General features: G+C 46.6%; 1 protein-coding gene across 1 annotated transcript in view; it reads right to left on the bottom strand.

The window, feature by feature from the left end:
- Nucleotides 1-14,264, bottom strand: part of cubn (cubilin (intrinsic factor-cobalamin receptor)) — a 95,805-nt gene that overhangs the window by 13,078 nt on the left and 68,463 nt on the right. The window contains exons 47-59 of the mRNA XM_036521718.1: nucleotides 13,833-13,973; nucleotides 12,597-12,778; nucleotides 11,797-11,968; nucleotides 11,012-11,215; nucleotides 10,542-10,691; nucleotides 9,710-9,831; nucleotides 8,952-9,177; nucleotides 7,329-7,516; nucleotides 6,769-6,925; nucleotides 6,020-6,169; nucleotides 5,242-5,430; nucleotides 3,195-3,324; nucleotides 1,297-1,514 (exon numbers count right to left, since the gene is read on the bottom strand). Coding sequence (XP_036377611.1) covers nucleotides 1,297-1,514; nucleotides 3,195-3,324; nucleotides 5,242-5,430; nucleotides 6,020-6,169; nucleotides 6,769-6,925; nucleotides 7,329-7,516; nucleotides 8,952-9,177; nucleotides 9,710-9,831; nucleotides 10,542-10,691; nucleotides 11,012-11,215; nucleotides 11,797-11,968; nucleotides 12,597-12,778; nucleotides 13,833-13,973 — 2,229 coding nt within the window. The remainder of the gene's footprint in view (nucleotides 1-1,296; nucleotides 1,515-3,194; nucleotides 3,325-5,241; nucleotides 5,431-6,019; nucleotides 6,170-6,768; nucleotides 6,926-7,328; nucleotides 7,517-8,951; nucleotides 9,178-9,709; nucleotides 9,832-10,541; nucleotides 10,692-11,011; nucleotides 11,216-11,796; nucleotides 11,969-12,596; nucleotides 12,779-13,832; nucleotides 13,974-14,264) is intronic.

Raw genomic sequence — 14,264 nt, 5'->3', positions numbered from 1 at the left:
GCTTTCTCACTGGTTTGTCCCACTGAAACAGACACCTATTACATCTACTGTCATCTATCTCTCTCAGGTGCATTAAAAGACAAAACAGGCAGGCTCTGATCTGGTCTTTTATACGATAAGAATTCAGAGATGGCCTTTTTACCATTCGTATATAATATTTAATTCCAAAAATAGTTATACATTCAATTTGTTAATTTATTTCTCCTTTATTAATCAATATACTAAGGTTTCTTGATGTGAATGTCATGCCTGTGAAAAATCCAGCCAGATTTTCCCTTCGGAGCAGTTAAAGCTGGACCTGAACTAAATTGAACTGTTTCAGGATTCAGGTTCCAGCACTTTAATGCGGTTTTCTTTTTCCTTTATAATGTTCATGCTTGCGATTGTCTGTTCGGTGAAAAGAACTGCTGTTTCGGCCTCTGAAGAGCAGTCTGGGTAAAGGCCTTTGGATATGTGACACCCCACGCCCCACCACAAAAAAAGAACTATTTCTGAGCCCAAACACCACATGGCCAGCAGTGATTGGTTATGGATCTGTGTGACTCATTCCGCAAATACGCCCTCAAGCGTAATTTCATTACTGCTTTGGATTAGGAGATACAGCAGTCCAAGACGGAGAGCAGAGAGAACATGTGTGTCAGAGTTGGCTGGAGAGACCCGCAGTTCTCTCTGCAACTGGTTGGAACACAACGTTAAGGCAGTGAGATTCTCAGGCAAACTGCAGCCACATTAAAATGACCATTAATGATATCTGCCAGGGTAAAACTTGACCAAACAAACGTAGCCACTCATAAAACAAAATGTGCTGCACTGTCTGTACACTGATTACTAGTGCTCCCTGTTATAAAGGGTTATAAAGCATTATTAATGGTTGTAAGGTTATGGCCTGCTGGTTTTGGTTATAAGGTTATGGTTGCGGCCTGTTTTTCAGTTTCTGATTCAGAGCATTGGGAAGGTCTTTAGCTGTATTGAGGTGCACTTAATCCAGACCAGCTGTGCAGTGACGCTGTTCTGCTAGATATAGTGCGGATTATAAAGACAACACTGGCAAACCAGGTAAGGTCACCTGTATGTGCATCTCAGCTGATGTTACTTGCCTCAGCACATCATCTCTCAGGCGTTAATGTCTGTATCAAGTGCTGTTCCCTCCTTGTCTGTCTGTTCTCTCTTATCTATCTCTTTCTGAGGTAAGATTTGCCTATCCAGTGTCTGTCTTAGGTGATACCACCTGCCTACTGCCTCTCTCAGGGGATGTCACCTACCTGTGTGTGTCAGGTGTGAGGTACTGTCACCTACCTAAGGTCTCACTGTACGTGGCCCTCCAGCCCAGAGCCGTCACAGACGAGTCAGTCCTGAAGACGATGAAGAGGTGATTGGCCGAGGATTTGAGAGTGGGCGGGATCGCGCTGCCGCAGAACTTCCCCAGCAGGGGGGCGAGGGTGTTCTGTCCATCGAACACTGCCACGTAGTCATAGAGACAGGTGGAGGAGGCCTCCAGGTGGAAGGTATTGAACCTGGGTGAGCAGGGAAGAGAGCAGAGAATCATTAGTACAGAATGACCAACACAGCTCAGCACCGCTCAATACAGGAGAACCTCTCTGCTCACAGGGGATACATTCTACAGATTCCTGCAGGTGGAAAAATCTGGGAAAACTATGCTGTACCCAATACCTAAGGCTTACGTGCAAAAAGGAATGTGATGCAACAACAAGTGATGAGTATATATTCCGAGGCTATGATACGGGAAATGATGCATAAATATATAATAACGGGCCAGGAATAAGTGTGGCATGAGTTCTCCAAAGTGCAAGTTGGAACAGTGAGGGATATTCCAGTATTTACGTATTAAACCGGTGCATCCTGTAAGAACCCTGCACCACAAGGACTCAAAGCCTGGCAAGGAAAACCTAAGACAAAGGCCTCTTCTTGCTTAATATGTTTAAATTACTCTCATTTCCTATGCTAGCAGTCCCCACTTTTCCATTGATTGCTGAATTTATCTCTCTATCCTCTGACTCGTCCTATCACAAGTGATGCTACGTTTGTCCTAAATTGTTTTATCCAATGCGGTTTTGCCTGTGTCATAGACTGTGTGTTCTTTCTTTGTGTCTGTAAAGACACGACCGTGAAGGGATGACACACATCCTGCTCCCTAGTAAAAATGAGGTCATGCTATTTTGACTTGATCTGAGAGGCAGAGAGAAAGACCATGGAGGATGTCTTAGCCACACCCACTCTGACCACACAATGGCTCAGTGGGCTTTGTGACATCGCACAGCAGGGCACACACCTGTTGGGGGGGAAACGGATGCCAGCGCATCGGACAGAAATAACCCTGCGAAGGACAAAGCAAGCCTAAAGAATGGCCTACAGCTGCAGTGGCCCTCTCAAGTCTCCTGATGTTAAGATAGGTGTGCGCGCATGTGAGAGACACAGAAAGTGTGTGTGTGTGTGTGTGTGTGTGTGTGTGTGTGTGTGAGAGTATGAGTCATCCCACATATCCATTGCCAAATGTCTAGACAGCCTCCCCAGACGTCAGAGCTCATGCAGTCTGCCACCTGCGCCATCTCTCTCTCCCTGCAGGGAGGCCGTCCACTGACCGGCACCAACCGCGGCTCTCACATCAGCCTCATGATGCATTATGGGTACAAGACACTTTCTGATACGAATAATATCCTAATGTCCTAACACGCCAAATGCAGGGCTTTTGTCCGCTGAATAACAATTCATGAATTAACCATCTTTTTTTCCTTGAATCCTTCCTGAATAACCGACTGCATGATATTGTTCAGTATGAAGTTCTTTCCGTCTGTGGGGTCACGGGTCCTATAAGCATCACTTATCACAGTCATGTACCCCTACAAAGCAGCCTAACACTCCCACACAGGACACTACCAATCTGGAAAGAGGAGGAAGATCTGTACCATTATCACGTAGATCATGGGGGGTTAATAGAGCATGCCATTTGGGACAAGTTACTCCTCTAACTTACTGATATGGTGACCTACTGGGGCCTCCTTAATCTGTGAACTTGCATATTTGTTGGCACTAAGTCATAGATGAATTGGACTGTGCCCCTTGAGGCTCCCAGGGGTGGGGTTTGTGACCCCTCTTTTGAGTGTTTTTTGGGATTCCCCATCTCTGATCCTGGGGTATCTCAGCAGCTGTGCCACAGCCTGAGGCGGCAGACTCACTTGAGCTCGATGATCCTGTTGTCCCCGACGACGATGTGGTAGGTGCAGTTCATGTTGTGGTGGTAGTTTGTGATAGAGAGGGCGGGGCTGCTGACGGACCCGGTGCTGCCGTTAAACACGCCGCCGCAGGCTGGAAGAGAGAGCGGGCGCCGCGGTTTACCAACAAAATACTCCCTGTACCTGCCCTCACACCAACATTAACACACCTGCATTCACATGCCTGCGTTCATATGCTGTGCCTAGACAACTACAACAATCTACTGTCCTTCATGTACTGTGTCTACACAGCTACAATCTGCTACATCCACTAGCATTCATAAGCTGTCACCAAATTCATATCCTCAGAGTGGTATTCTGGTACCTATACCTATATACATATACCTACAGTATATGTGCACAGTCACATGCTAAGGAACAGGATTAGAGGGCAATGCATTTATTTCACATTTACTCTGTATTCGCTCAGAAAAGAAAAGCTTAAGAAGAAATATGCAAGGACTTATGAGAAGTTAAATTACCTAAAATGGAACATAATCCTCATCATACTGGGATTGCTGGAAAGACTCCCTCAATGCAGGAGTCCTTTACACTTCATCATGACATATAAGGCTCTGACAGTTCTGAATAACCTTTCTGTGCACTTCACATGGAGAGATGAAGCTCTTTCATGCAAATGCCTTAAAGGGACATTGAATTCAATCATCCTGCTTTGCTGATTTGATTTAAATTTGGAGATCTATTTTAAGTGTGGCTTGAGGAAGCAGTCTAACGGAAGTGTCCAACCGTCTCTTGTTCGCTCACTGTTGCCCTCACTCACATACTTACTCACTCACTCACTCACTCACTCACTCACTCACTCATTCACTCACTCAGTGTTTCCCTCATTAATTTACTCACTCACTTACTTACCCACTCACTCAAAGACTCAATATGTGAGTGACACCCTTAATGACGAATGGCATCACCTTTGGGGGCAAAGAGGCCAACAGAGTATCTTTCACAATCATGTAATAGTACAAACACAGTCTTTTATCGCTAATGGAGCATAGCTGCCACGACCACAATAAGATCTGTATCCTTTCATCTAGCTGAAACAGCACAATATCAACAGGAGAAAGTAACATCCCTCTTCTGGCAGTTATGGGTACTGGAAATGATTAATGATAGGGCCTTTCCAACTGTGGATGGAGACAGGCATCTCCTCCAACTTTCCTGGCGTATAAGGACCCGATTGTTTTGTGGCTGGTTTGAAAGATGTCCGTTGGCCATTTTGAGTGCCGCATGGTGTCTGGAAAGCTGGGAGACTGTTCCTCTGGCCTTCAGAAAGGTCAGGGCCTAATTGCTCCGGGACTGACCAGTGGGCCTCTGTGAAACAGCCCATTGTCCGCTCTGGACTCTGGACCATGTACAGGGCACATTAGACTGGGGTGTGTGTCTATTTGCTGGGGGTGGGTATGTAGCCACTGGCTTCTTGTGAACATCTACATGGACGTGGTGAATGAGGGAGTGAGGGGCTGTGGGTAAATCCCAGCCGATTGTGTGAAAACCGCAGCGTCTCCCCATTCCACGCATTCTGCATTCCGCATTCCGCATTCCGCATTCCGCACTCAATGGGCTGCTGTCGCATTCTTTCTGATGACAAACAGCACAGATTCCCAGAGCCCCAGGCCAGGGAGGACCGCTCCGCCACTGTACCGATTGTCTGACCGCCCCCCGTAACTGCCATGATTGGGCGGACTGGCTGCTAATGATCAGTATCCACGCACACATGTACATTCACACACACACACACTCATGCAACACATACACATACACTCGTACGCACATATACACGGACAAACCTGCATAAAATGTCACACTGTGCATTATGCATTTTGGTAATGGAAAAAGTTTCCAGTTTCTATCTGGCCCAATATTTAGTTCTCATAACTTAAGATTTAAATTGTCTTTGAGTCTCCGAATGTGAGTTGAAAGAGATTAAAATTGAAGCTTTGGGGCAGCCCTCAGTTCTTGTCTTCCTCAGGCCCTGCCAGTGGGAGATACTTACGGATGACCCTGTACTCCGCCAAGAAGCCGTTGTCATTGATGATGGAGTCGGAGTAGAAGTTGAGCAGCATGGGGCCGAAGGTGGTGTAGGGGCCCGGGATAGTGCTGCCGCACAGAGTGGCCAGCAGGGGGCTGGTCTGGGAGGGGCCATTATAGACCTTCAGCCCATCATACAGGCAGGTGGAGTGCGCTGAAGAGCACAGGGTGGGGACAGCGTGAGGGTGGGTCACCCTGAGAATCTGTTAGTGTTCCCCTCACACACTCATTCACCAAATTACTGTTCCCCTTGCTCAGTTATTCACTCCTTTCCTCACTCATTCACCATTTCTCTGATTCATTCATTCTTTCACTCACTCACACACTGTTCCTCCCACTTATTCATGCTTTCCCTCACTCATTCATGTTCCCCTCACTCATTCATATTCCCCTTACTCATTCATCTTCCCATTACTCATTCACTCTCTCATTCCCTCATAACTATTTATCCATTCATCTTAAGACGTTTTTATGCTGATATCACCATAACCCATTTGATACCTTTTATTGCATTATATAATATGACCTTTATGTAATATATTTGTCTAGTTCAGCAATTGCTCATACCCAGGCTGGTGTATAATGCATGATTCTCTTTTCTTTACATTTAACATCTGTATATCCCCCTACCCCTATATTACATATGTATATTCCCCTTACCCCACCATTGTATTTTCATATCCTCTCCCCCTCACTTAGCCCCGCCCTCAGAGGGTTCTGTGAGCGAGGGCACTGCCTCTTACCCTCGATCTGGAATGTTTGGAACTCCATGACGACAACGGACTGGTCACCAGCATCGATGAGGTAGCTGCAGTTGGAGAGGTGGGGATAGTGGGCGGGGTAGTCGGGAGACACCACCCGGCCACTGGAAGCAGTGAAGTTCGCCCCACAGCCTGGGACAAGGAAGCAGAAACCACAGAATAAGACTGGAAAAGCACCCAATGTTCTGTATTGCCACAGCAGTCCACCTGCATCTAAATGACAACCTCCTCATTTGAATTGAAGCACTTAGGAGCATGACCATTATAAAGACAAAAGCTTGGACAGTCTGTCTTGTTGAAATGTTTCCACATATCACATGGTCCTCTAGCAAGTGTAAATCTACAGAGTACAGTATACAACATTTGCTTTGGTTGAACTGCACAGGTATTGCCTCAAAACTGTGAAATACCTTCAGCTAGATTCACAAAGACTGCCTTGAAATAACAAGAAATCTTACATTCTGTATGACAAAGAACAACTTATTTAAAATGTTAATTATGAGAAAAACAAGCTATTTAAAAGCCAAATTCACAGAATTCAAAATTGAATCTTGATGTACTGTCCTTCCACATTAAAATCATCTACTGTTATGTTAGAAGATTCATTTCAAGTATATCCAGTCATTACAGCATGAGTAACATCACTGAATCAGAGAAACCCTGTCCTAAGGGCCAAAAACACCTGTAGGATCGGCCTTTGCTAGTGACCCAGGAGGCGGGGCTAGACTCACGTGACAGGAAAGAGGCAGAGAAGCCTTTGCCAGGGCTGCCGGAGGACTGGAACCTGGTGGTCACAGTGTTGTAGGGGGCGATGACCGGTCCTGGGGCAGTCGAACCGCAGCCGGTGGCGAGCAGAGCCTCGGCCAGCTCCCGGTGACCCGCCCACACCTGGACATAAGGTCGGAGGGGGTGTGTGTGTTATCAATGCAGGCACAAGTGTGTTAAGGCAGTTTTTGACAACTTTAACTATGAAGAGCCCTGGCATCATGGTTAATATTGTTACCAATTCCACACTCTTCCCTATGTGTGCATGCTGTGTCTGTATTCAGGACTTTAAATTACTGTACACAGACTCTGTATTTAGAGTTGTGCATACACTGTATACTAGGACAAGAGATATAAGATATCTACTCTATATGTCTGTTCTGCCGGCTACTCTAAATATGTCTACTTTCAATCACCCACAAGGCTGCTCCTGTGAACGTCTAGCTTAAAAATCTCTGAGATCTGCTGTTGGAGAGTCAATTCACACTAAATCTCCAGGCTGCACTTGGTACACTTGTGCCCGCACCTTGACAAAGCTGTTCTGGCATTGTCCACTGGAATCAGGGATCTGGAAGTCACTGTCGAAGCTCATCTCTAAGTGGTATCCTTCATGGGCGATGATCCTCCAGGTGCACTCGCTGTTGGCTGGGAAGTTCTGGGGGTAGCCTGGGGACTTGATGCCCCCGCTGTCTGCGTGGATGACCCCTCCACAGCCTGCGGGGCAGTGAGGGTGAATTAAAACCTGCCCTGTTCCTCACCACTGCAACACGCATGTGGCGCTAATCAGGTATGAACCATAGCGCCCTCTATGGGTGAACCAATCAAACTTCAGCAGTACTTTCACCATGACTGAACATCGCCTCAGACATCACTGGTTATTTCAGTTGTCTTTCCCTTTTAAGCTGTTCATGCCCTGTGTGCATATTGTGGTAACCAAACCAACTTCACCCTGTCTCATCAAAAAATCTCTTAAAAGACAAAGCAGTAAACTAAACTGCAGATACACTTATTTTTGTCTCAAAATACAATCAATCACAGCAAGTAGAGTCTTTTGGTGTCTCTGGGACATCAATGTTCTTGTGTAAGATCACAGGGCTGAGGGCAATTATTCATTGCTCTCCCACACAAACAGGAAATGGGCAATGAGCTTTGGTGTCTGTGAAGGAGAGCCTTCACCTACCCTAGAAACAATGTTAATTGCTGGTTTGTGTCAATTTAAGTTTAAAATGTTAAATGTTCAATGGCCCTCTTTCATCTATACAATTCAAATCTACCAATAACAGATTGTATTTCATCAAATGCATCCTGTTAATTGTTAATTGTTTTCCTGTTTGTAATTATTGTCTTTGTCTGCGTGAACCATCCCATTGGTTAATAAGCCACACCTGCCTAATTAAAGATCTAATAAATACAGGTGTGTGGCTGGAGAGAAGGGAGCTCATTTTGTTTCTGTTGCCTGTATTGTTTAGGCTGGTTCCTTTTGCTTGTTTGTTGACCTTTAAAATAAATTATTGGTTTTTTGAAACTTTGCTTTTTCTGCTCATTTTTGAGAGAAATGTCATCCAGCTTCTCCCCAGTGTCTAAGTGAAGAGCTCATTTTTTTGAACCTGCATTTGTGTGGAGTATCACAGGAAGCCCCAGCACTCTTTTACCAACTAAATTAAACTCAGAGGAGCACTCAACAGGATTTCCTGGCTGTGCCGGATTTGGTCACATGGTATTTCTAAAAAGGACAGAGCAGAAACCTGGACACACCTGCTGACTGTCACAAGGAGAACGAGAGTCTGGTCTGTAGTGAATGTGCTCAATGCTAAGATGATTCACTGCTTGTTTGATCCCAGTATTTCAGCTGTTTCTCCCAGCTTAAAGCAACAGGAAATAGTATCTTTATACCTTTGTATTCTAACAGCAGGATGCAGTGTGCAACAAGAAAAGAACCATCAGCAAATCATTAAACAACCAATACAGCAGATGTGCTGTGCTGAGTTCTATTCTTACTGCAAATACAAATATTCACAGCACCGACCGAGGAACAGCAATTAAAAAAAAAAATAGCAGGAAATGGCAAGAATAGTAGGTGATAAAAGTGAGGAATATTTTATAATTTTGGAGTGAATTTGTCATATTACAGTGTGTGGCTTGACCGCACCTGAGGAGTCAGCTGACCAGGTTGCTCGGAATCCGCCCCTCGAAACGCTGTGATCAGCCAGGAACACCACGGCCAGCTTGTTGGATCCTGATTTGATGGTGCCAGGGGAGGCGTTTCCGCAGTACTGGCCAATCAGAGGGGACCCCGGGGACCCTCCGTTCATGATGGTGACGGAATCCCATGAGCACTTGGCGTGGTCCTCCACTTGGAAGTAGGTAAAGGTGAGCTGAGAGCAATGAGGGAGAGGGGTGTGTAGGTTTGCCCCCTTTCATAATACCAATCTATCACATGTACATTACCCACAAGGTATCTTTCAATGGTGTGAGTAGATCAGAGAAAAAATGGACATGGTTTTGAAAGTATTTGGTAGTACCTGGCCAGGGGTCAAACACCCAACCTTCAGTGGCATTCAACTAAGTCTACCCATTGACTGATGGGGAAATTAGAGTCCTTTGCTACCAATGGAGGACCTTAAATTCAGTGTTGTCACTCTGTGCTATCTGAGAACACAAAACCAAACTGCCAAAGGTTCTAGATTTGTACACAGGATAGACAGGAAGTTGACTTATGTGAGCTCACGGAACAAAAAAGCACATGCATACACACACACATACACACACACAACATGAAAACAAGTATGAAGGTGATAATGACACACAGGAACCCAAAGCTGAGGTTGTGAACACAGGAAGTCCTGCTGGGGAGGAGTCTCAGGGACAGAGTAGGTCGTCCAGGTAAGGATGGGACCCCTGACTCACAGTGATGGTGTGGCCCTCGGGGGCCTCCAGGAGCCAAGCACAGCGGCTGGGGCTGGGGTAGTTGTTGGGGTAACCGGGGCTCGCAATAATGCCTCCCTCTCCGGTCTGCAGGCCTCCACAGTCTAAGGAGGTGGACAGAGAGCACCATGGTGGGAGACTGCAAAGTCAGTGTGGGAGAATATGCCACGCCCATGCAACTCCCCCCTGAGGCCTCTCCACACCTTTGGTCCAAAGCAATGCAGCTCACTGGATCCTCAGATCCACCTGCTAGCAGTATCTCAGTCAACTGCAACATGCGTCTTTCTGGGAGGCAGTATATCCAACAACCAATTCGATGCATGAAGCAAGTCCATGCAATGAAACATGCAGAAGGGCTGGAGTTTTATATTTAGGTTGGGTCAAAGTTTTAACTTATTATGGCCCTCATCATGAGTCTTCAAAAACCATATAATGAAACTAAGACATGGCACAGAGATTCAAAGGTTAAGGAGGTCCCTGTGGCCTGTGTCTGTGCTGTTTCAAATGTCTTTCGTCACAGCGATATTCCGGATTTCCGACCAATGGCACTAAAGTCAACATTATTATGACCATTATTATTATTTTCAGGACAGTTCAGGGGTTGAAACTAGTGAGCATGGAAAGATGTGGGCCATTGATGTTATTATGTAATCAATAGGAAACATCAAGCCTTTTCAAAATAACACTCATGGCACAGGTCCGCTGCAGCTGATGACCTCACAAACACACATACTGTATGAAGCAGACATCAAGACCTCTCCTGAGACTGCTCCCCACTGAACTGTAATGGTTGATCATGTGACCGCTCACTCACCTGAGAAAAAGTACTTAGCCTTGAACCCGAGGTCGACAACGGCCTGGTCGGACAGGAAGTGGACCCAGAGCTCAGGAGTGAACACAACCAGTGGGATGTGTGGGGCTGTCTGACCGCAGAACCGGGCCAGAAACTCCCCATTAGAGTCGCCTTTCAGGACAGATGGACAGACACTGGGTTAGTGAGCAGTGGGTCTTATATGGTGGATGCTTGTTTTCTTCTGGAACCATGTGAGGATACCTAACCACCCCCTATTGGTTGAGCCCCCTCCCTCACCCACATGGAGCTCAATGAAGTCCAATGACAAGTATCAGAACCCTACATGGCCCACCCTGCTGGCCCTGGTAATAACATTCTCACACAGCTCACAATTTCCCCCGGGACTCAGTGTACCACAGCCCCCCCACCAAAAACACACACACACACACACACACACCAGCGCCACCTGCTGGTTTTCCCCGGCCACTCACCCATGCGGAACTCAATGTAGTCCCACTCGCAGGTCTGGTGGTGCTCCAGGTGCATGTCTTCGATCAGCACCACGATGGAGGAGTTGACATGCTGTGGGTTCTGGATCAGCCACTCGCAGTTGAGGTTGCTGCTGTAGTTGCTGACGCCGTAGCCTGGCGAGGTGAAGTTGCCTCCCTCAGGGTTGCTGAGGATCCCGCCACACACTGGTTTGGGGGACGAAGGGGTCAGACAGATGGGAAAGGGGATCACAACACAGAGACATGATTTGGATATCTTCAGACTACAGGACGATGGTCTTCATATCTAAATGACTACATTTGCATCTGTGTCTACATCTACGTTTACATCTAGTCATTTAGCAGATGTTCATATCCAGAGCGACTTACAAAACTAGATACAAAGGTAAGGCAAAGAGCAAAGACGATACTAAATTATATCTACATCTACATATGTAAATTTGTTTTTATATCCATACCTATATCTATATATATATCACAGAACAGAGTGCCAGTGGAGAGGAAGCCTCCATTTACAATAAAGGAAAAGAATCTGTTGCTTCTTTCATCAAACACTCCTCACTTTTGGCTCTAACAATTTCAATGCTGAGGGTCAGAGAGGCAACAAGCTCCAGAATGCCTTGAGGAAAATAATGCATTCCTGGTATCAATCCAGTCTGCCTTTGATCTGTTTATAATGAACAGCTGTTCACACTCTGTCCATTGAGTCTGGGTGAGCACTGCATGGTGGGATAACTCTCCCCATGGCCCGGCCCCTCCCACCTCACCTGCAGCCTCATCGGAGGAGTAGTCAGCGGTGAAGCCCCCATTGGACACGGAGGAATCAGTGGAAAAAACAACGGTCATGGTGTTCCCTGATGACTTCACCTGCGTCCCCGCGCTCACCGTCCCACAGAAGCGCTCCAGGTGGGCGGCGTTGGCCACCAGGCCGTTGAAGATCTGAGTGAGGAACGAAAACGGGTACTTTCAGATCTCACTGGACTGAGAACAGCCATCCTTATTAATTAGTGCATTATACACACACATGCTCAAACACATACATGCATGGATTCAGACACGCAGGCATGCATACAGGACCACACACCCACACACACGCACACACACATACACACGCACACACCCACACACACACACACACACCAGAGATGGAGTCAATTCAATTTAAATTCAGTCAACTCAAGGAATGAATTGAAATTCAATTAATTAATTGAAAATTGCACATCATTCTCTATTAAGCTGCTTTAATTAATGACCTGAATTTTCAATTCATTTCCTGAACTGACTGGACTGGAAAGGAATTGACCCCAACTCTGACACACACACGTGTATAAACACACACCTACCCACACATGTCCTTTGTGCATATTCATTATGTTTAGTGTTGCTTTGGACCTGTAATTAGTACACTGCTCCAGGTCTAATACTCATATTAATTAGTGTGTTAATTCACTGTGCCTGTGGAATTCAGACTCGGGTCCTTCCTCTGCCCGTATACAGACCCTGCGAATGGCTTCCTGGTTAATGAAATATTGAGTGAGGCAGACAGGAAGAGGAGGGAGAGACTCACGTCCACGTAGTCGAAGGTGCAGGTGTTGTGGTCCTCCAGCCGCAGGTCGTTGATGGTCAGGGTGACCCTGCGGCCCTGTGGCACAGTGATCCTCCAGTGACACACGCGGCTGTGGGGGTACAGGTTGGGGTAGTTGGGGGACGAGATAGTCCCAAAGGGCGTGTTCAGGTCCCCTCCGCACTCTGCGGGAGATAGAGAGGGAGAGAGAGAGAGAGAGAGAGAGAGAGAGAGAGAGAGAGAGAGAGAAGGAGAGGGAAAGAAGGGGAGAGGGGACAGAGAGGGAGAGAGTCATAGGGAGAGAGGGAAAGGGAGAGAGAAAGAAAATGAAACAAAAGTGAGAGGGATGGAAAGAAGGAGACAGAGAGAAGGATAGGGTGATAGGGCGTGAGGGAGAGGGAGGGAGAGAGCAAGAGAGAGGGACAAAAAACAGAGACAAAATGGGGGGGTGAGAGCAAAAATGAGAGACAAAAGAGAGAGGGATGGAAAGAAGGGGATCAGAACGAAGGAAAGGGGGATAGGGAGAGGGAGAGAGAACAGTGGAGAGGGATGGAGAGATGAGGGGAGATTTTGTTTTCCATCAATGTTCAGTAGGAAAAAATACACATTTCATTTGGAAAATGAAATCAGACAGAGAGTACAAACAATACTGATGCAGTCTGCATCTCATACTGATCAATAATTTCACCTCTGCAATTACAGTGATCAATAGCCCCCCACCCGCCATGTGCAGTCCCGTCAGGAGAGTAGATAAACAGAGAAGTAGTTTGGACAGATTTTTTAGGATAACATCCTGCCTTCCATTAAATGATCTATTCTAGTCTACCAAACAGACAGATCAAACAGGAAAGAACAATGCCATTACCCTTTACAGTACTGGATGTCCTCATAACATTCCATGGGGTTATAAATCTTCCTAAAAATCCTGATTTTGCCAAAAATACCTGCATTCATCTATTAAAACACCACTCTGTTCTCCTATTTCAGTTTCCTCTGGGAAACTCTCCTCTGTCCTGCACTTTGTGATAAGGAGAGTTTTAAAAAGTCATTTTTGATTGAATAATCCAAAAAAATTGCTGGAGACACAGAGATGCTGCTTTTGGCATCCAGAATGAGATGGCTTGGGTAGAACATGCAGATGTACTAACCACTGCCCTTGGGGACAGAGAGGGGGACAGACAAGTGTGTTAGTTCACATGAGGAGAGGGGGCCAGGGAAAGGGGGCGTGGCCAGACTCACCTTCCACGCTGGCCATGAAGGACAGGCTGAAGCCGCCGGCGTTTCCGCTGCTGTCGCTGACGAACTTGACGTAGGCGAAGCTGTCTCCCGTATCCATGGCAGTGGGCAGGCTGTTCCCGCAGTGTCGGCCCAAGAGGCGACCTGGGGTCAGGGACAGGGAGCAGGGAGTGAAGGGGGGGGCAGGTATGTACCCTACCTAAAAATTTACCTGGGGTCAGGGACAGGGGGCAGGGAGAGGGCGGAACACAGGTGGGTATCCTACCTAAAATCAATCCGGGGTCAGGGACAGGGACACTTAACAGGTACAACATGGGTGTCCCAGGTCTGTAGGGGCATAAAATCTACAGTCTCAGAGACTGTGATAACTCCAGAAAAATATTGCTGTCTAGATTGATTACTGCTATATGTAACATGTGCAGTTGCAATAACTGT

The sequence above is a fragment of the Megalops cyprinoides genome, chromosome 2, assembly GCF_013368585.1.
Source record: "Megalops cyprinoides isolate fMegCyp1 chromosome 2, fMegCyp1.pri, whole genome shotgun sequence".
NCBI lineage: Eukaryota > Metazoa > Chordata > Actinopteri > Elopiformes > Megalopidae > Megalops > Megalops cyprinoides.
The sequence above is the reverse complement of the archived record's forward strand: the minus strand, read 5'-3'. Positions and strand labels throughout refer to the sequence as shown.